This window comes from Trichomonas vaginalis, chromosome V (assembly GCF_026262505.1).
Source record: "Trichomonas vaginalis G3 chromosome V, whole genome shotgun sequence".
NCBI lineage: Eukaryota > Parabasalia > Trichomonadida > Trichomonadidae > Trichomonas > Trichomonas vaginalis.
This window is the reverse complement of record NC_067207.1, coordinates 10,420,278-10,440,054: the sequence shown is the minus strand read 5'-3', so window position 1 is coordinate 10,440,054 and position 19,777 is coordinate 10,420,278. Positions and strand designations below refer to the sequence as shown.

Below are 19,777 nucleotides of genomic sequence, written 5' to 3'. Positions count from 1 at the left end.
CTTTAACATCATATCCTTTACCTTTTGTCATTGCTGACCAATCCCAATATCTATGCTTATGCCAACCTGCTTGAGATGTACTTAAATCTATGTAGTGACTGTGTGCAGGTAAATTTTCACCTGAAATCGTTTTACTTCCACCTGTTTCCTTTGAAGAGTTTGCACAATACAAAAACCTGTCGACTATTTGAGTCCAAGTTCCAAAACCCAGAACTGTTTCTGGTCTGGTAGAGTTCATTGACGTATAAATAGAGCCTATAGGATATAATGTTTGAAGTATTTCTGTCTTTAATGTTTGAAGCTCTGTTTTGTCTGCTTTCTTGTCTAACATTGCGGGTAGTTCATGTGCTTCAAAGTTTCTGGCATGACTTTCAATGTTCCTGCAACTGTTATCTAAACTGTTTAGTGTATCTTTTACGCTTGTACTCGGATTTTCTAATGGTGCACTTGAACCAAGGTCAAAGTTCAATATTATGTCGTCTGCTCTAACAGTTGTAAAACTTGTATGTGTATGAGTCTTATTTGATTTCTTCTCTAACTCATCGTTAACATAAGTTTTATCTGCTTTAAGGTCTAAACATCCTGAAACCCATCCTGTATCAGCTTTAGTTTTTAAAATCTTCGATGTCCATTCATGATACCATTCAGCCCTTTCTTTAATTTCATTATCTTTTTCATCCACATATTCCTTATCTGCTTTCTTCTCTAACTTACTAGCCACATATTCCTTATCCGCTTTCTTTTCAAGGCTAACGTTTAAGTCTGTTATTTCAGATATAGAATGTGTATGAGTCTTTTTAGAATATTCGTTTTCAGCTCTCGTCACTTCACTTGACATTTTATTGTCAACATATGTTTTGTCTGCTAGTTCAGGATGAGTATGTTCTTTTGTTGCATAAGCATTGTTAGCTCTTTCTTCTTCTTTTGCTATTGCATCGTCTACATATTCTTTGTCAGCTTTGTTGTCAACATCTGCTTTCAAAAGAAGTTCATTTATAGGCTTCTCGTTTAAAGTTCCTTTTGTTGGATTTATACAGACAGTATTGTTCTTCTTGTCTTGAAATAGAAACTCATCTGTTAAAGGGTTTAATGTCAGTTTTAAGTTTCCTTCTTTCAATGACTCAGATATCTTAGAATAGTTTGAAAAGTTTGTTGTGTTCTTATTTAGAGCTTGCAAAATGAGTTATCGGTTGTGTTTTATTTCTCTCATAGACGCTGTTTCATTTGACATTTTTATTCTAGATAAAATATGCTTTCAATAGAAAAAGAAAATTCAAGAGTTGCTACAACTAAACCATTAGATGAACTTTTTACGAATGTCGGTCAAAAGTTTGAGACAGAGACCGTAAAGCATGAAGGCTATCGTTTTGACTACCCGTTAAGATGGCTAAGAGACCCATCTGTCACAAAAGCTATTGGCTTTCGTAGAATGAAGTTCATTTCAGAAGCCATACATGGTTTCCCATTTACGGTCGGTTTGAAGTTCGATACTATAACAAAGAAAAACGTACGTATGAGAAATTTGAACAGGGAAAACTTTTACAAGTGAATTTGCTTGTAAACTTAGAAACAACTCTTCAAGCTTTTCAAGAAAAATAAACGATATCTATCTCGAATATGCAAACCAGTTAACATTGACGAAGGAGAGTACCATCTCGATATTATATATGACAGGAAAAATGCAACTGTTAAAATCAATAGAATAGAAGACCTTGGAGAAAACGTTTATATTTCTACAAAATATAACAACTTGGCATGGTATAGATTTTGAGGATGTTAAATCAGCCTGCAGAATATCCAGTACACCCGGACTTTTATGAAGTCGAAAACCCTAATGGAACATATGAAAATATGTTTCGACCAAGATGCTATTATAGTTCATGCTTCATTTTCTGGTGCACAAAAACTCTTTTTATGCTTGGCAAATGACTTTTACGAAAAACCTACAAAGCTATATGAACCACCGAGTGGAAGTATTTCAGACTTTCAAGTATGGTTTACACAGATGGAAGAAAGAGAATAGTTCCATTATACCATGCGTTTTACTTAGAACTTAGTTTCATATACAACAACTACTATCGAACGTAAAAATATAATTTTTAATACGGTTGAGGTGTTGGATTTGGTTGCCAACTAGACTGTGGTGCAGGTTCAGGCTGTTGTATAAACAGGAGCTTGTTCTTCTGGTTCAGGTCTTTAGGTATAATACCAACAAAACTGACCTACTCTTTTACCAATATTTTGATCCGTTCCAAATTCCTCTTCCTACGGTTTTTATTCCATTCCATATACCTCTTCCAACATTTCGAAAGAAGTTTCCTATCTTACTGAAGAAACCCATTTTACTATATGTAAAATCTAATGTCCGCCTAGTCTTTTGCGTTTCCTGTTGAGTTCCATAGCATTCTTTAACTGGAGCTCATACATTCTGTTTCTCCTCTGGTAGAAAACATATTCTGGGTCAACTCCTGTGTTCGCGTCATCTGCATAAAGTTGTTTATATCCCACTTCAGGGTTTGTATAAAACTCTTTCCATCTCATATTTGATACCATGGTGGCAAATCTAACGCAGCGTCATTTGACATGGCAGTTGCATTTGTACATCTGTTGGCACTTGACCATAGTTTGCCATTGCAGTTTGTATTCTAACTTCATTTGGAATATTCTCTGGGTTTGGTTGTCCAGGTTGCTGTGCATTCGCTAAGTTCTGTGCGTCCATTTAATATTAGATAAAATATCTCTTACGAGTACATATACTGAACATTTACAGGCATTGGTTCATCTTATATTCTCTGTACTTTTCTGCCACGTTCAAATAAATAAATGACACAATGGAAAAAACCTAAAACAAGTAGTCCTATTTCAAACCACATTTACTTACTAATAAAATTTCTTTGTTATGACACTTTCTCCGGTTTATAGGACCTCTCTCATATTCTATCTTGTCATATCTAAACTCATAGTCATGTATGTCCTAACCATCTCATAACGGTTTCCAAACCACTTTTATCGGATGTAAAGTAAAAGCATGGACAGTTATGTAAAACGTCTAAAGTTTCTAAAGAGTCTCTCAAAGTCCAGTCTACTTGGTATTGAAAATCCCATGTGTTATAGAACGGCGGTCCACTATAAAGAAAACATTTTCCTTGTCTTTATATTTTTCATACAACTCTGTCCAATAACATCTCACAAACTCTATACCTCAATATATTTTTCTATGTCCTCTTTGAAAACATTTGTATAGTTAAGATATAAAACTTTTGACATAAGTGTTTCAATGTCATGAACTCTTATAGAACCACTATATAATAGTCTAGCAGATATACTATCCCAGTCTATATATTCTGCTTTTTTCAAAACCTCTCTCACAATATTTTTCTTATCTAATGGTATACGTTCCATCTTACCTATAGGTATCTTTTCTTTCAACTCACTCAATATTTTGTTTGTGTCTGGTATATGTTTGAGACGGTCCATATAGTTGTCGAAGTCATTGCATATAATCTTTGAGTCTGGGAATAATTGTATGGCACAAATGGGATATATAGAAACTTCCACCGAACAAATCTACAAATGTTAGACCATTCGGTAGTTTCTTAAGTTCTCTCAATAGAATATCTTTACATTTACTCTTATTTCCAAAGAACGGTAACGGTGGTTTTGTAAAATTCATTTATATATAATAATAAAAATGTTTTTCCTGAAAAGTGACAGAAAAGTGACAAAACATGAAAACATATATAATTTGTGAAAAGCTCCTGGAAGACCCGTATATAAGAACTTCATTTATACTAAACATCTTCAGGGCTAGAGTGCGCAACGCGCCTGGAAGCCCTCCGAATAAAAACTTCATTTATACTAAACATCTTCAGGGCTAGAAGGGGCGCAGCCCCTGGAAGCCCCACTACCTTTTTTTTTTACAGGCTTTTAATCTTTTACTTTGGAATAACTGAGAGCATTATTAAAAAAAAAAAAAAAAAAAAAGGTAGTGGGGCTTCCAGGCGCGTTGCGCCCTCTAGCCCCGAAGATGTTTAGTATAAAGCCGCTTTTTAACTTCACTTAAAATGCCACGTAAGCTACGTAAGAATATACGTAAGAGGAAGAGAGCATTGAAACATCCAATAGTAAGACTGACACCACAACAACAGTTGCAACAACAAATGCTGAATGACCCCACTATGTTGCAACAAATGTCAAGCAATCCTATGCTTTTAACCGAGTCATTGGTGCACAGAGTGGAGGTTTAAGAGCGGCACTTTTAGCGAAATGGCAGGCTATGGTGGAGCTGCAGACGGAACAGCATATAACCCTCAAGTCAAATGAATTTGAGTTTACTCAAAAATCAAATATCAGATGTCAAAAAGTCAAACATAGACATACAGAAGCAAATAGGTGAAAACGAAAAGAAACTAGAATATGACAGACACACAAAGAAACTCATGAGTTAAACGTAGAGAAAAAGAAGAAAGAAGAACAACTGAAAGAACTAAGTACAGAGGAATATGCGAAAAAAAGTGTCAGAAAAGCAACAGAAGTAGCAAAAATGGAACAAGATGTCATAAATTTGAAAAACCATACTACTCGATATAAAATACTGAAAGATGAAGAGATAAAACAAAAAAGCCCTGAAGACATATATGGATAGCGATGAGTATAAAAAGGAAGTTGAAGCAAATGTAAGGCAGAAAAACTTTTACAGTTGCAAAACCAAACCGTACAGTATGAAAACTTAGCACAAGAAAGTAAAAATAACGACGCAGCCATGCAAAAGGCAATGAAAAGCGCAGAATATATAAAAGCTAACAATGACTGGTTAGATGCCCAAGCCAAACGCTAAAGCAGCCCAGCTTATAGGGTCAATAAGGACAAAAAACAAGCGGATGAAGACAGTTCAAATGAAGCTTTAACGAATGCTGACTTTAAGAACGCCTTCGAAGCTCTTCATAGTAAGGTGAAACAAGTGAACGACTTCTCATCTGGAAAGAAACTGAAGTCTGAAGGTTTCGACAAAGAGTTAAAGAAGTAGCACAAAATATGACGAAAATAACAGATGCAGCAACGAGACAGGCAGTTCAAAGTGCCTATGACGCCGTTAGAGCAACTGTTGTGAAAAGTCAAGAAAAAGAGTTACAACAGACCAAACAGACCTAGTAAATGCTTTCTTAAAAACGAAAAGTCAGGTAGGACATTACGCTGCAGATGGAACATATGTGCCAGCTGGTGGAACTTATAACCAGCTGGTGGAACTTATATACTAGCTAGTGGAACTTATATACCACCAAACCCTCCAAGAGAAGCACCTGCACCAGGACTACCTAAAACATTTACATCGTCACATGGACACAGACATAGGCATGCACCAAAACACACACAACCAAACACAACCACAGTTCAAAACCCTGCACCTGCACCACCTCCACAACCAGCACAGCAACCAACAGTTCAAACCCTGCACAACAACAACCACAAACAGAGCAAGGACATAAAAGAAGTAGAGAACAAGGAAACCAAGAATTCTTAAAAAGGCTTAAGGAAGACTATGGTTACCCAGATAGTATTGACTTTAGTGACAGATATAAAGAAGCTATTCGAAAGTTCAAGGATGGAAATACTGACCCGAACCTATTTAGCTTTATGGTTCAGCACAAATCGGATATAATTTCAAACCTGGAAAATACAAGCTCGCTAAGGGATATGATTTAATAGCATATCATCCAAATGACATGACTGAATTTACTCCGAGATATTTGATGTCAGAGCTAAATGACAATTCAACTCCCGTCATGAAACGCGTAAAAATAGAGACGGAACGAAAGAAGAAAGGTTTTTGAGTCCGGATGACTTAGAAAGGGAACTTGTTAAAAACGGTCTCGGAATATATGAAATGCCAGCAGATGAGGTACAAGAAACTCCACAGGAAGAAATAGTTCAGATACAACCAGACATGGAAGAAATAGTTCAGCAACAACAGCTAGAAGAGCCTGAAGGAAACGAACAAGTCCCTCCTTTGGAAACTAACTTCACAGAACTAGATGAAGATTTGGAACAGCCGAAAAATCTTGACCTCAACAAGAGTATGCGGAGAATATGGAATATTTTCAAGAGTCTAAAAAAAATTCGGCTGACATAGTAGAAGAATATCGAAAAATGTTTGCCGACATACAAAGACTCCAACACCAGATGAAAATATTCAGCATAGAATGGAAGTACTGAAAGAAAATGTACACAAATACAACAACCCTTTTACTTACGAGCATTTAACGTTCAATCTTCGGATGAACTCGGTGAAAATAAAAGGTTAAATTTCAAGAAAACATATAGAAATGAAACATTGTTTAAAGTTCATTCAGAACCTAACCAAGATGGAAAAAACCTACTTTTGTTTCTGCAGACGATGGAACTACAATGAGATGGGGTCATAAAGCTAATCCGGATAGGTGGTTCATAAACTTACAACCTCAATTCCAAGAAGTTGTAGACGCAATGGAATTGAATGGTGAACGAGATATAGCTGGTATTTTAAGCGCGGCTTTAATGCCATTGAAAGATATGAAACATGCAGATATTTTGGACCAGTATGAAAATGAACATGGCTGATGGAAATATAACACCTGACGTTCTAGAACATTTATCTCAAAGAACTACACAGAACCATAGAGATGGTATATTTGGTGAAGAGTTTAGAAAGAAAGTTAGGGAGAGAGAAGGAAGAGAACCTATTGTACATGACCTTGCAAAGAAAGTTTACAAAATGTCATAAAAACTTACTTTGCAGACAATGAACCGAGAAGGGATGAATATTTAAGAAAACTCAAATGGACAGTAACCAAATGAAATGTTAGTATTGAAAAACATGTTCCTTGACAAAATAAAACAACTACAGAAATAAATGACGCAAAACTGAAAGATTGGGTAAAAGCTTTCCATTCACAAAAGATATTGTTGGTAACATGGAAAGAAAACCAGAATGGCTACAAAAACATATATTTGGAAACGAGCTTATTCCATATGGACAGGCACTGTTTGAAGAGCTTGAACCGGAAACTCAGGAAAGAGTCATGCAAACAATACGCGAAGACTCAAATACAAACTATGACAAACTCTTTCTAGGATATAGGTTACCTGAGATGGGCGACCAGAGCCCAAAGGCAAAAAGGACATGGGAAATTTACAACATACTAGGTGAACATGAGGCAAAGATGCAACAACTTGAAGCAGAGGGCAAGTTACCAAAAGCGACACCAAAGAAGAAGAGAAGAGTAGAACAAAGTGAAAGTAGTGAAGAAGTAACTTCATCTAGTGAAAGTAGTGGCAATGAAGGAAAAAGAAGAGTTAAAAACTCAGTCAGGAAGAAAGTAAAGCTTGGTCCACGTGGGTTCTATTATGACATATAAATCCAACTATTCTATATTTTTACCCATATGAAATGTACGCCGCTCAGAATATAACGCCAACAGTTTTGGATGCCATGAATGGAAATGTTTCCGAATGGTATAACGAATGCGACAATGCCATTAGAAGGTCAGAAATAGTTCCTGGAACTTACGAATATACAACTGCTGTTTCTTATGGAAACGTAGGTGAGTTTGGAGAAGGTTCTTCAACAACAGTAGATATTGCTTGCGACAGGTTTCATATTATTTCTATTGACAACTCTTTCTTATACGTGGAACAAGACATTGAAATAAAACCTTCTGCCAAGTTGTCTGACAAGAAAGGTTGCAATGGAATTTTCTATGTCGGATACCAATATGCTCCAGAAGTTTTCATGGGATTATTAAGATATATTCTAACTCTGACTTAGTTCAAACAGTAACATGGGCAAACTATGAATGGTTCGCTTTAAGAAACTCAGTACAACCACAAGCTAGAGAACAAACAGACCAGTATGCAACTATTGAGAAAATAAGAAGACTTGACCCTAACGTTCCAGGAGTTTATGTTAACCTTTCTGGTTCAGATGGAAATGCTGTCACTAAAGTAAAATTGAAACTTAGAGTTCCTTTGTCATCTTTCCTCACTTCAGGTTTTTAAGATACTTGCCAAACTGGGCAGGAAAAATTTCTAATCGAACTTACTCCAAGCAAAAATAACTTAGTCATTGCACCACAAGACCCATTCACTCTTACTGTAGCTGGAACTGGTGGAGCCAAGTTCTGTGACTTTTGCAAAGACAAAGTTGACTTAAACTTTGGTTTCTCAAACCTCAACACTGAAGTAAACTATTATTCAATGCTGCTGGAACTGCTTGGGACCCAGTTAAGTTCACATGCGAAAAGTTTGAATGCAAGAGAATAGAAAGCAGACTTGCAGTCTATATGTTGGACCCAGATATTTCAAATGCTTTAGCTGCCAAATATATTGCAGTTCCACTTATGTTCCCTATACACCAAATATCTGTCAAAGACTTTGCAGGTGAAGTTGGAAACCAAAGTGCTGAACCAGGTGCAAGAACAGATATTGCCTTAACAACTGCAATGAAACATGCAGATACTATGTTTGTACTGTTCAGACGAACTATAAATGACTATTCTTGTTTCTACAACCCTGGTATTAAATATCATATAAACATAGATGGCAAATATTATCCAAGAGAAGAATATTCTACAGTTGAAGATATGAGGTCATACAACTTGACATTAGATGCTATGAACTTTAACAACAACTTCACAACAACCATTAACCCTGAAATACAAAGTTCTATTATGCCATATGTGAAAGTATGGACTCATGCAGGAGCTCAAAAAACTCAATATACAAATAGAGACCGTTCAAACTTTTGGCTTGGCATTCCATTTGCTGACTCAGAAGACTTTATGGGTGGTATTTCAACTGTTGGTACAGTTCAAATACAATATACTGGTGACAGAGACGGTCCAGATGAATTGAAAGCAAAGAAGTTTACAAAACCAATAGCACTTTTCACGGAAGATGCTCTTTTGAAAATTCGTTCGATGAAACCTGCTGGGGCTCCTCAGATTGGTATAACGACAGCTTCCATCGAGCAGATTTTGGCAGCAGGTCAGTAAGTTGTTCTTGAACTGACTTCTCTCCGTCAAATATTGACAGTACGCCAGTTTTTGACATAGTATTGTATTATAAACTTACCTTTAGAAATATCGGTCAGTTTTGTTGTTATATTTTTGTCAACGTCAAGAACTTTCACCATTTCAGTTATACCAACTTTCTTTGCTTTATGAAAATATTTAGGTTCAGCAAAGACTGCTATTCTATAACATTTTCCATTGTTTGTGTAAAGAACTATTCTATCAATGAACTTGTATTGTTTGTGTGTGTAAACTCTGTTTTGCTTCAATTCGAAGAGATACTCAAATACGTCCATCTTTTTATTCTAAGTAAAATGTCATTTCCGAAAAATAGAAGCGTAAGTGTTTCAAAAGGTTTAATGGCGGTGGCAGATGTGAAGTTAAATTCACCAACTCAAACAAACAGTCAAAGTGTTGTTGTCAATGTCAAAGAAAGAGATGTTGAAGTGGGGAAACCATACGAAGACGAAGATGGTATAACAATAGTTCCTGTAAAAGAACAACCAACATATCCTGAAGTTAGCAGAGACTTAAGTTCTGTTGCAGATATTCGAAATGACTACAAGCAACTTAAAGACAAACTTAAAACTCAGGAGAAGATTTGTCAAGCTTTAGGTCTAATGTTAAACTTGGTTGAGCACAACCCTGTAAAAGTGAACTCATATGTCATCGCACCTCATGAAGTTTTGAAAGAACTATTGAAACTTTTGACAGAGGCAGACGATATAAACATCAAAGAAATAGAACCCGACATTGCTTGCTGTGGTGTTTCATATAATGTCATTGACAAGATATACGTTATGAAAGGAGGTGAAACGTTGAACTTAAAATATAGTTTCCCAGACGTTATAAAAATATTTGACGACCACAACATTTCATTAAAATTTACTTGCTAAGTAAATGGCAGAAGACATAGTGGTTTATACTATTACGACTAAAAACCCTGAGTCATATAATTCTATAACAACAAACTTACAAAGTCCTCAAGGACGATATTGTAAACTGACCTTAAACACGATGACGACTAAAGCCTGTTTTGCTCTTTTGACACCAGAAGTTTTATTGTTGTGAATGGTAAAAAATACTCCTTTGAAGATACTTACTCAGATATACCACCAACAGGTTTTGTTGACTTATTTAATACTTTAAGGACGGATGTAACATGTGCTGCAACTAGAGCAGGTTTCATTATGTTTGGATGTCCGACTGAGTTTAGTATAAACGATATGAGCTATAATACAAAACTTATATCTGGTTTTTACTACCAACAGTTTCCTATAACAGGAAAAGGTGTCATACAAGGTCTATCTGTTCCATTGACTTTAAGTACACCTATTTTATATATTGTTTCAAACTTAGGTTCAAAGTGCTATTCGAATGTCGACAGAAACTACTATGACCAAAAGATACTCATGCGTATAAACAACACTTTCTCTGCTGGTTTGCCTATTGTTCATTCGAATGCAGAGTTTTCAGCTTTAGTAAACTCAAACACTTTAGCAAACATAAACTTAACCTTAGTTGACGCAAACTTTGTTCCTGTAAAACTTTTATGTCCTATGTATTTGTCAATGACGGCAGAAAGTTTCGAATTGGAAGATGCGACTGGTGAAAGTATTGTATTACAAGAACAACTTCAACAACAAATAGCTCAAGAACAACAAATGCAACAAATGGAACAAATGCAACAACAAAGTCAAGAATAAAAAAAATATTTTTTTTTATTTTTATAAAAATGTACAGAATAGACGTTTCAGATTTTTATGACTTCCAAGCCTTCAGAAATATGTGTCCATTTAGAGACTATAACAAAGCAGTCGAGAATTTGAAACGTTTAGTCATTTATGTCGACTCTGCCCCAGAATGTTATGTTATGAAAGAATGGGATGTAGTCTTTAACAAACCAAGAGCGACAATAGTTTCAGAACAAGAATGTAGACAGAAACTTAAGAAAATAAAAGTCGTACAAGTTGGTATGAAGATGTTAGATGCTTGGGATATCTTATTGTCAAACTTGAAGATTTTTCAGTTCGTGGTATAAAGTTCTATACACCATCTCCAAACTTCTATTCTATCTTCACTGGATATAAATATGAACAAGTAGAATGGAAAGAAAATGTTATAGAAGCTTGGTTAGACCATGTCAAAGAAATTATATGCAATGGAAACGAAAGAGTCTATGAGTATATCTTATGTTGTTTTGCAAACATCTTACAACATCCAAGTGCTAAAAATGAAACTGCTCTCATATAATTGGAAAACAAGGAACAGGTAAGAACACTTTCTTTACAGATATCTTATGCAAACTGTTAGAGGGCTATTCGAACCCGAATATGACAAACTTAGAAAACATCTGCGGTAAATTTAACTCTTCAATAGAGAATATGAAACTTATAGTATGTAACGAACTTCAAAGTATAGATACAACAAAAGTTTTGAACTCGGATGCTTTGAAGAGTCTTATAACAGACAAAGTTGGAGTTGTTGAAAGAAAATATAAGACCAAAGAGTTTGTGAAAATGTTGCAAATTTCATCATGGTTTCAAACAACGCCGTTCCGATGAAGTTAGAAAGTTCTGACAGAAGATATGTAGTTGTCAGAACGTCAGTCTCATATGCAAGATACAGAATATTTTGACGACTTAGCAGAAACTTTGACATCTGACTTTTACAACCACTTGTTCTCATATTTCATGACATTAGATATTTCAAAGTTCAATCCAAGACAAATTCCACATACCGAAGAGAGACAAACATTGTTAGAAGCAAACAAGAGTGTATATGAACTGTTCATAGATGAAACTGACTTTGAGTGTTTAGATGAAAGGTCATTGTACGATTCGTATAAACAGTATTGTCAAGAGTATGGTTATATGACAGCGTCTAAACGAACATTCTTGGCAAATGTCAAAAGTCTTTTAGACGTTCAGAATGGTGTATATACAAAGAAAAATTTTTCTGAGTAAATTTTAAAAAAAATATTTTTTTTATCCGATAGAAAAGATGACGAAATTCATCTCAGTAAACAAGTACATGTCAGGACTTAAAGAAGAACTAGACCCATTCACATATTTGAATGTTTACTTCTACCATTTTGAAAAGTCTTCATTTGACAAAGTTTGGAACATCGAACCAGTTAAGTTTGCTATTGTGACTAAAAATGGTGCGAAATTTGAAGACTTAGACATAGAAGGTTTGTTAACAGTCAAAGAAAGTTTTGACAGAAGGTTTTCAAACCTTAAAGAAGGCAAAGCATACAAACTTGTTATACCTTATGAACCAAAGAAAGCAGACGACTATGAATATTATGAGTCTAAGATAGTTGAAGTTCAAGGTAAATTGGGTAAAAAGATTTTAGAGTCTAAGCCAGTGTTTGCTCCTAAAGAGGAAGAGAACATTGACATTGACCCAGAAATGTTCTAAAAATAAAATTTTATTTTTACATGTCAAATTTCTTTTTCTCTGGCTCTGGTTCTTTCTTCTCTTCTTCTACTTTCTTTTCTTTCTTTTCTCTCTTCTTCTTTCTGGTGGAGTTATGTCAAACTTCTCAGAACCATATTTTTGTAAAAGTGCTTTGTCATTTAATAGCTCTTCTATTCTGTTTTCTATTTCATTTTCAAGAACAGCGCATGTGTCTTCTTTGCATTCTAAGAAGTTTTGTTGGACTTCATCTCTCCAAGAGGCGTCATCTCTGTCAACAAGTCTGTCATTGACAAATTTTAAGACTTCTCTGCTTAAGGTTTTATGGTTCTTGTCATATTCCCAGAAACAGAACTTTAGAACAAATTCACCTTTCTTGTTTACACTATGTAAGATTTTATGGTCGACAGATGTTTTGCTGTCGAAAAGCTTGTCTCGAATATAGATAGCGAAATCGCTAGACATTTCCTAAAAGATAAAAATTTTAATTTTTCTAAAAATATGTTAGAAAAAAAGTTTGCTGACATTGACAAGAAATTTGAGAATGTTTTAATAAGAACAAGAGGAAGTTAGAAAATGCTCAGATAAAAACCATACATGACAAGTTCCTATTTGCTCAGAATGGTATAACAGGTCTAATCGCACCACCTGGGTCGGGTAAGACTTTCACTTATCTTAAAATGGCTGCACAACAACAAGAACTAGATGAGAAGAACCCATTCTATGAGTTAGTAGTCATTTGTAGTACTTCTGGTCAATTTGACCAAACCGTCAATTCGTTCAAAGATATTATAAAAAAGTCTAAGTTAGTATCTATAAAAGACTCTGAGTTGTTAGATTGGATAAAGAAGTACCAAAGAAGAGTTTTGAAGTACAATGCTATAAATGAGTATATAAACTCGAAGTTTAAAGACCCAAATGAGGAAATGCAGAGAATATTAGAGAAGAAACACTTCAGAAACAAACAGAAAGAGATAGAATACATTTCGAAGAAATTGCAATCTTACGATTGGAAGACTTACCCTCATAGATGTCTTCTTATCTTAGATGACTTTGCTTCTCATCCTTTGTTAAAGAACAGAGAACAAGACATGTGTCGAATTCTTAAGAAGCTCAGACACTTTAACATCTCTGTTGTCATTTGTGTACAGACAGCCAAGAGTTTAAGTAAGGATGTAAAGAGAATACTTACTGACATTGTACTTTTCCCCGGATTGTCCGAAGACGATTTCATGGAACTTATGAAAGAGTCCATGGCAGGTAAGTTTGACAGACATGAACTATGGGAGAAGTACAAAGTCATACAAGACCCTCATACTTCTTTCAGAATTCACATCTACGCGAACAAAGTTCAAATTGTAAAAAGTCAAGCTTGAAAAATGTAAGTGTTTTAGTCTTAGTCTGTTGTGGTGCTGGGGCTGTCGGTTCTTCTGGCTTTGGAAGACATTCAGGAAGAGGTACGTCGGACATTCGTTTGTGTCCTGTCGGAAGGAAGAACTTTTCCTGTTGGAAGGAAGAACTTTTCCTGTCGGAAAGAAAAATTTTTCCTGTCGGAAGGAAAAACTTTTCCTGTTGGAAGGAAAAACTTTTTCTGAAGGTCGGCCAAAAAGTTCTCAATTTTCGAAAATTTGAATGGTTTACGGACGGACAACTGGAAAAATTTTTCCTGTCGGAAAGAAAAATTTTTCCTGTTGGAAGGAAAATTTTTTCCTGTTGGAAGGAAATTTTTTTCCTGTTGGAAGGAAAAACTTTTCCTGTCGGAAGGAAGGACTCGGAATGCCAGAAGGACTCGGACAAGACAATTTACCTTATAGAGCTACCTGAGCCATCTTTGGTGTCAAGCTTGAAAAATAAATGGTTCATTTACTCTTCCTCTTTGAAGTTGTCAAAATACTCTGTTATCTTTTCTTTCAGTAGCGGTAAGTCTTCTTTGAATGTAAGTATTGTACAACCTTTCATATCATAGTGTGTTTGAGGTAAAGTATCTTGAACTATCTGTTTAACATCTTCATTTGGTGTCATTGAAATCGGTAAGTTTTCGCGATAGAACCAATTTCTGTCAGATTTGTAAATCTTAGCTAAGTCGTAAAAGCTTTTGTTGTTTCTTCTGACTAAATGCAACATAACCATATCTCTGTCTTCTTCATTTTCCATCTCTTCAGTGTAAATCATATACTTATAGTTCTTTTCCTTTCCTTTTGGTACCGAACGTGGTATTCTTTTCTGTATGTTTTTGTCTTTTGCTTCAATGACTTCATCTTTTGCTTGAAGTTTCTTTTCCATCTCTTCACGTTCTTGTCTATGAATTTCATCTAACATCATGAAAATATAACAAGCATAGCGAGGCGAAGCCCACATTGCAACAGCATTTACAAGAAGTCTATGTACATACCAGCCTCTCAAACCATTTGGCAAATTTTGACGATTTTCGTACGGAATCTCGACCCTCGGTTTTCCGAGGGTCGCAAACATATGAGGAAATTCTTCTAAAAGTTCTTTTGTCTGTTGGTTTTCAAACCAATGAAATGCTTGCTTTGTAGAACGAAGAGCATTCAAAATACTTTGCATTTGGTACATGTCATCTTTGACCGAACGAATGAGACGTAACTGTTTGTTAAACTGTATGTACTCGTATTCTTCATTTATATCTTCATGAACGATAGCAGTTGTTGTGTTCTCTGTTGTTGACATTTCTGTTCTTACATACAAAATAAAAAAATAAAAAAAAATAAAATTAGCGTTATTTTCTGGCTTTCACAAAAGACCAAAAATAAACGCTTTACATGTATTTTTCAGCAACTTCGTCAAATAATTTTATAGCTTTGTCGATCTCATCTACTTCAAACGTTTCTTTACCTTTCGTGGGAGCACCATACATTTTCTCAAACTTTTCAAGTAGTTCTGTTTCTGCAGCTCTCATATCGTTAACAAACGCAACCTTAACTCTATTGACTATACTGTCATATCTTTGAGTTATATTAAATGTTCTTCCTATCTTATATCTCTTTGTATTGAAGTCCTTCGGTTTCTGAACGATGTAAAGTAAGCCCTCACTGCAACGTTCCGTATCGAATGAACCATATGTTATGAAATTATATCCAACAACTGGGTCAATCCAGAACAAAACTATTGGTATAAGACTTTTGTCTATAAGATATGTTCTTGTTCCATAGAATCTTACCGATATCATCAGCTCAGGATTTTTTGTCAAAATTTTCTGAGTTGAAGCATTTTTAACCCAGTCGTGTGCTTTCTTTCCTTCAGATAGTGTTAAAATGTCTGACAAAGAATATTTGTTGTATTTCTTTGAGTATCTTACGTTTAAATCACCAATTCTAACCACCTTGGTCTCATTGTCTATCTTTTTAACTGTTTCAAACTCAGTGCTTGTCATTTCCTGTTCTTACATACAAAATAAAAAAAAATATTTTAAAAAAACTAACGTTAATTTTATTTTTTCTATCTTGTATAAAAGATATGATTTCATAGAGTTTTTTTACGATTTTCATAGAGTTTTGGCGACCCCTGTAAAAGTCGGGGTCGCAATTTTTTACGATTTTCATGAGTTTTTTTCACGATTTTCGTACGGAATCTCTAGACCGAAAAAAACCGGGGTAGCAAACATATGAGGAAATTCATGAAATTTGGTCATGTTTTTCAGCAAAAATATATTTTAGGTGGAACCAGGTCCCTCGGTCACTCGGTCAACTAACATCTTTTTGAAAATGGTGACAACATGACATTTTGACAACAGTCCAGGAAAAAGACTTCATCGTATATGTTTTGTCATGACTTCTTCGTCAATGAGTGTAAATGACCCAAAAATATATTTTAGGTGAAGAGGTGAGATCTCACCCGTTTTCTCACCTCTTTTCTCACCCCACATGTCCTTACTGAAAAAGTACGTGTTCCATATACCATTTTACTCAGAATTCAATAAAAATATATTTTAGGTGAAGAGGTGAGATCTCACCCGTTTTCTCACCTCTTTTCTCACCTCTTTTTCACAAGCGTTTTACATGAATTGTACGATGTATATTTGAAATTCTAAACAATTTCGTAGCTTCGATTTCTTCGCTGAGGATATCGAATGTTTTAACAATGCCGAAGGTTTCTTTATATTTCTTCTTGACATCTGAAAGAAGGAAATCGTCAGCAGTTGGATAGTTTTTGTTCAGAAATGTCAATATGTCCATTTTATCTTCTGCTGGTTTCTCTGCTTCTTTCTTTAAGTCAGCATAGTCGTTTCGCATACGTTCTATCTCTTTGACGGAGTAGTTATATTTCCTCATTGCTGCTTTACATTTTGAACATTGTGGGTTCATTTTTGCGTTATATTCTGAAACCTTACCTGCAAGTATGACTAAGGCGTCAATGGTTTTCTTTAACTCAAAAGTTGCTGGTTTTATCTGTTGGTTCCATACTTTACCTCTTCTATCTTTATCTCTTATCTGCCATACACATTTTGCAACTAACGAAACAAAGTTGTCGTAGGTCTTAAATTCTTCAGATTTGTATATGTCAGAGATGTTCTTATATAACATGTCGCAATCTTTGTCCATAACTTTGTGGTTGCAATGAAATCCAAGAAACTCATAGTTTACCTTACGTATGAACTTCTTGGTTTCTACTGAGTCAGTTGCTTTGACTTCTATTTCATCGAATTCTGGAATAGTAAGCTTTTGTTGTTGTATTTCAGGAAGTTTAGGTAGATGGTCAATAATATCCTGCATTTCATAAAGATATTCTTCATTTGTTTCATCTTTTGCAGTGCAATCTAAATCTCCTTGGAGAAGTTCTTGCTTTATCTTCTGGATTGTTGTTTCGAAAGTATATGAAGAAGGAATGAAGCTTTTCATCTCTACTAACATAGATGTTGGGTTCATGACTAACGAGTTTGGTGAAGTTGTTGCTAACATGTTCTTACAATAAAAATAAAAAAATATTTTTTTTAAAAAAAAACTAAAATATATTTTTTATCTTAAGGAAATTCATGAAAATTCAACGGGTGAGAAAAGAGGTGAGAAAACAGGTGAGATCTCACCTCTTCACCTAAAATATATTTTTTGGTCCGGGAACAACAAAATTCAAGAGTTTTGGTTGAAAAATACGATGGCGCCAAAAGTGGCTCGACCTCAAAACAAGCATTTTGTGAAGAATATACCAACCGCCGGAATTCCGGCGGTTGCTTTTTATACAAAGTTCAAGAGTTTTGGTTGAAAAATACGGTGGAGCCAAAAATGGCTCGACCTCAAAACAAGCATTTCATGAAGAATATACCAACCGCCGGAATTCCGGCTATTGCTTTTTATACAAAATTCAACAGGTGAAAGAATACGATGGTAGAAAAAAATGGTTCATTTACTCACAATATTTTTGTACAAAACGACCCCAAACTTTTAACCTCTTTTCTGCAGCTTCAAATGCTATCTTAGCGAGTTCATATTCTCTAAATTCTCTCTTTAAATCTTCTTGTTCCCATTGGTCTAGTTCGTATGGAGAATCTCTATAACCAGAACATATCTCACGTTCATGTTCTATTTGTTTTTCGCGCATTTTTCTAACTTCTTGTTCGAACAAAGGTTTTGCATTCTCTGCTGTATCTTCAAGTTCTTCTTCATCTAATTTCTCATGAACTTTCTTGTCTATGGAGTCCAGAATTTTTCCAACTGCTATGCAATATTTTGGAGAAGCCCACATTGCTATATAGTTTATGAGTCTTGGGTCTACATACGTTCCTCTAACCTGTTTGATTTCATCCGGAATTCCTGCATGAAGTTTGTATAAAAAGCAACCGCCGGAATTCCGGCGGTTGGTATATTCTTCACAAAATGCCTTAAAATACTCTTCCCAGGACTTATTTTCCAACAACTTTCTAAAGTCTTTCCTAAACTGCTGACACATATTTGTTGCATTTATATAACCATCCTTGTCTCTACGTAAGACTTCAATACCGTTGTAAGTGCCTTTTGTGAATGTTTCGCCATTAGATTTGTTCGTGAACGTTTTTGCTTCGACTGTCATACTGTTCTTACAATAAAAATAAAAAAATATTTTTGGGTGGCTTAACCGTCGGACATTCGTTTGTGGCTTAACCGTCGGACATTCGTTTGTGGCTTAACCTCAAAACAAGCATTTTGTGAAGAATATACCAACCGCCGGAATTCCGGCGGTTGCTTTTTATACAAAATTCAACGGGTGAAAGAATACGATGAAGAAGTCATGACAAAACATTTACGTTCATGTTTGACAAAACATTGACGATGAAATCATGACAAAACATTGACGATGAAATCATGACAAAACATATACGATGAAGTCTATTTCCTGTGTTGTTGTCTAAATGTCATGTTGTCTCATTTTTTCAGAGAAGTTAAAATGACCTGGGGACCGAGGGACCTGGGGACCTGGTGACACCTAAAAACCACTTCACCTAAAATATATTTTTCAGTACTTTTTCAGCACTTTTCCGTAGTTGTATATGAAAGACAATTCGAGATAAAAGTCATAGTACAATGGAATAATATGCTGCACACCGTTTGTTGTGAACCAAACTTGAAAGTCAGAGAAACTGTTACTAGGTGGTTCGTAGAATTTAGAAGCAAAGTCATAAAAGTCCTTACCAATACAAAGAAAACTGTTGTTGCTTGAACTGAAACTTGCATGACACATGACATTTTGAGGGTCGAACACGTTTCTATAAACTGTCAAATCTGCTGGCGGGAGTATAAATTTAAATGGACCATCTGGTGGCAATGGTTCGTTCTGGTTTAGTAACCGAAGAAATTGTGCCCAAGAACGTTTGTCTACTCCCCAATATAAAAACTCTGTATCTCTTGGAGGGTTAATTTCAATCTTTTGAAATGAAACGGTGGAATTCATCTTATCGTATTCTAGTTTCAGATAGTATGTTCCATTTAGTAAAGAGTGGTATTTTTCTTGAAATTCCCAGTAGTATTTGTTCATTTGAGTTTGAAAGTCATTTAGAGTTTTTTCAAGACTTTCGTCTGAACGAATTGTAAAGATTTTCATTTCGTCAAATTTTTCTATTAGACCATCAGAACCTTTATACTGACCATGAAAATATACTGCGAACATAAACGCGTTCGTTCTATTTGAAAACAAAACTCTTCTAAATCCTATTGCCTTTGCATCTGAAGGACTTTGAAGCCAACGAATTGGATAGTCAAACCTGTATCTTCGGGATGAAATTTCTTCATCTGAAATATTTCTACCAGCATTTGTAAAGATATAGTCTAACGGTTTTGTATCTGCTACTTTTGTTCTTTGTTTTTCAACCTGAAGCATTT

General features: G+C 35.2%; 11 protein-coding genes and 6 pseudogenes across 17 annotated transcripts, besides 2 other annotated features; 11 read left to right on the top strand and 6 right to left on the bottom strand.

Annotated features, from left to right (window-relative positions):
- Nucleotides 1-1,111: part of a mobile genetic element that runs on past the window's edge.
- Nucleotides 507-838, bottom strand: TVAGG3_0312210 (phage tail repeat-like family; the record flags this gene model as incomplete). Its single annotated transcript, XM_051229880.1, has 1 exon — nt 507-838. A coding segment is annotated over one exon (332 nt), but the record flags the coding sequence as incomplete, so codon positions are not given.
- Nucleotides 1,112-19,777: part of a mobile genetic element that runs on past the window's edge.
- On the top strand, nt 1,250-1,706 carry TVAGG3_0312190 (annotated as a pseudogene). Its single transcript has one exon. A coding segment is annotated over exon 1 (457 nt).
- TVAGG3_0312180 lies at nt 4,544-5,780 on the top strand (annotated as a pseudogene). The gene has a single exon. A coding segment is annotated over exon 1 (1,237 nt).
- Nucleotides 5,885-6,130, top strand: TVAGG3_0312170 (protein of unknown function, DUF4106 family; the record flags this gene model as incomplete). The annotated part of the gene is made up of 1 exon (XM_051229879.1): nt 5,885-6,130. The coding sequence occupies one exon, from the start codon at nt 5,885-5,887 to the stop codon at nt 6,128-6,130; it is 246 nt and encodes an 81-aa protein (XP_051099609.1).
- Nucleotides 6,909-7,394, top strand: TVAGG3_0312160 (protein of unknown function, DUF4106 family; the record flags this gene model as incomplete). Its single annotated transcript, XM_051229878.1, has 1 exon — nt 6,909-7,394. The coding sequence occupies one exon, from the start codon at nt 6,909-6,911 to the stop codon at nt 7,392-7,394; it is 486 nt and encodes a 161-aa protein (XP_051099608.1).
- On the top strand, nt 7,427-8,034 carry TVAGG3_0312150 (annotated as a pseudogene). The gene has a single exon. A coding segment is annotated over exon 1 (608 nt).
- On the top strand, nt 8,376-9,029 carry TVAGG3_0312140 (protein of unknown function, DUF4106 family; the record flags this gene model as incomplete). Its single annotated transcript, XM_051229877.1, has 1 exon — nt 8,376-9,029. One exon carries the CDS (start codon nt 8,376-8,378, stop codon nt 9,027-9,029), a length of 654 nt encoding a protein of 217 aa, XP_051099607.1.
- TVAGG3_0312130 (protein of unknown function, DUF4106 family) lies at nt 9,407-9,943 on the top strand (the record flags this gene model as incomplete). Its single annotated transcript, XM_051229876.1, has 1 exon — nt 9,407-9,943. The coding sequence occupies one exon, from the start codon at nt 9,407-9,409 to the stop codon at nt 9,941-9,943; it is 537 nt and encodes a 178-aa protein (XP_051099606.1).
- Nucleotides 10,274-10,753, top strand: TVAGG3_0312120 (uncharacterized protein; the record flags this gene model as incomplete). The annotated part of the gene is made up of 1 exon (XM_051229875.1): nt 10,274-10,753. One exon carries the CDS (start codon nt 10,274-10,276, stop codon nt 10,751-10,753), a length of 480 nt encoding a protein of 159 aa, XP_051099605.1.
- On the top strand, nt 11,432-12,013 carry TVAGG3_0312110 (annotated as a pseudogene). Its single transcript has one exon. A coding segment is annotated over exon 1 (582 nt).
- On the top strand, nt 12,051-12,470 carry TVAGG3_0312100 (protein of unknown function, DUF4108 family; the record flags this gene model as incomplete). The annotated part of the gene is made up of 1 exon (XM_051229874.1): nt 12,051-12,470. The coding sequence occupies one exon, from the start codon at nt 12,051-12,053 to the stop codon at nt 12,468-12,470; it is 420 nt and encodes a 139-aa protein (XP_051099604.1).
- Nucleotides 12,487-12,932, bottom strand: TVAGG3_0312090 (annotated as a pseudogene). The gene has a single exon. A coding segment is annotated over exon 1 (446 nt).
- Nucleotides 13,148-13,843, top strand: TVAGG3_0312080 (protein of unknown function, DUF4106 family; the record flags this gene model as incomplete). The annotated part of the gene is made up of 1 exon (XM_051229873.1): nt 13,148-13,843. The coding sequence occupies one exon, from the start codon at nt 13,148-13,150 to the stop codon at nt 13,841-13,843; it is 696 nt and encodes a 231-aa protein (XP_051099603.1).
- Nucleotides 14,331-15,158, bottom strand: TVAGG3_0312070 (KilA, N-terminal/APSES-type HTH, DNA-binding family; the record flags this gene model as incomplete). Its single annotated transcript, XM_051229872.1, has 1 exon — nt 14,331-15,158. One exon carries the CDS (start codon nt 15,156-15,158, stop codon nt 14,331-14,333), a length of 828 nt encoding a protein of 275 aa, XP_051099602.1.
- On the bottom strand, nt 15,283-15,861 carry TVAGG3_0312060 (organellar and viral DNA polymerase type B; the record flags this gene model as incomplete). The annotated part of the gene is made up of 1 exon (XM_051229871.1): nt 15,283-15,861. A coding segment is annotated over one exon (579 nt), but the record flags the coding sequence as incomplete, so codon positions are not given.
- Nucleotides 16,472-18,491, bottom strand: TVAGG3_0312050 (annotated as a pseudogene). The gene has a single exon. A coding segment is annotated over exon 1 (2,020 nt).
- On the bottom strand, nt 18,915-19,775 carry TVAGG3_0312040 (uncharacterized protein; the record flags this gene model as incomplete). Its single annotated transcript, XM_051229870.1, has 1 exon — nt 18,915-19,775. One exon carries the CDS (start codon nt 19,773-19,775, stop codon nt 18,915-18,917), a length of 861 nt encoding a protein of 286 aa, XP_051099600.1.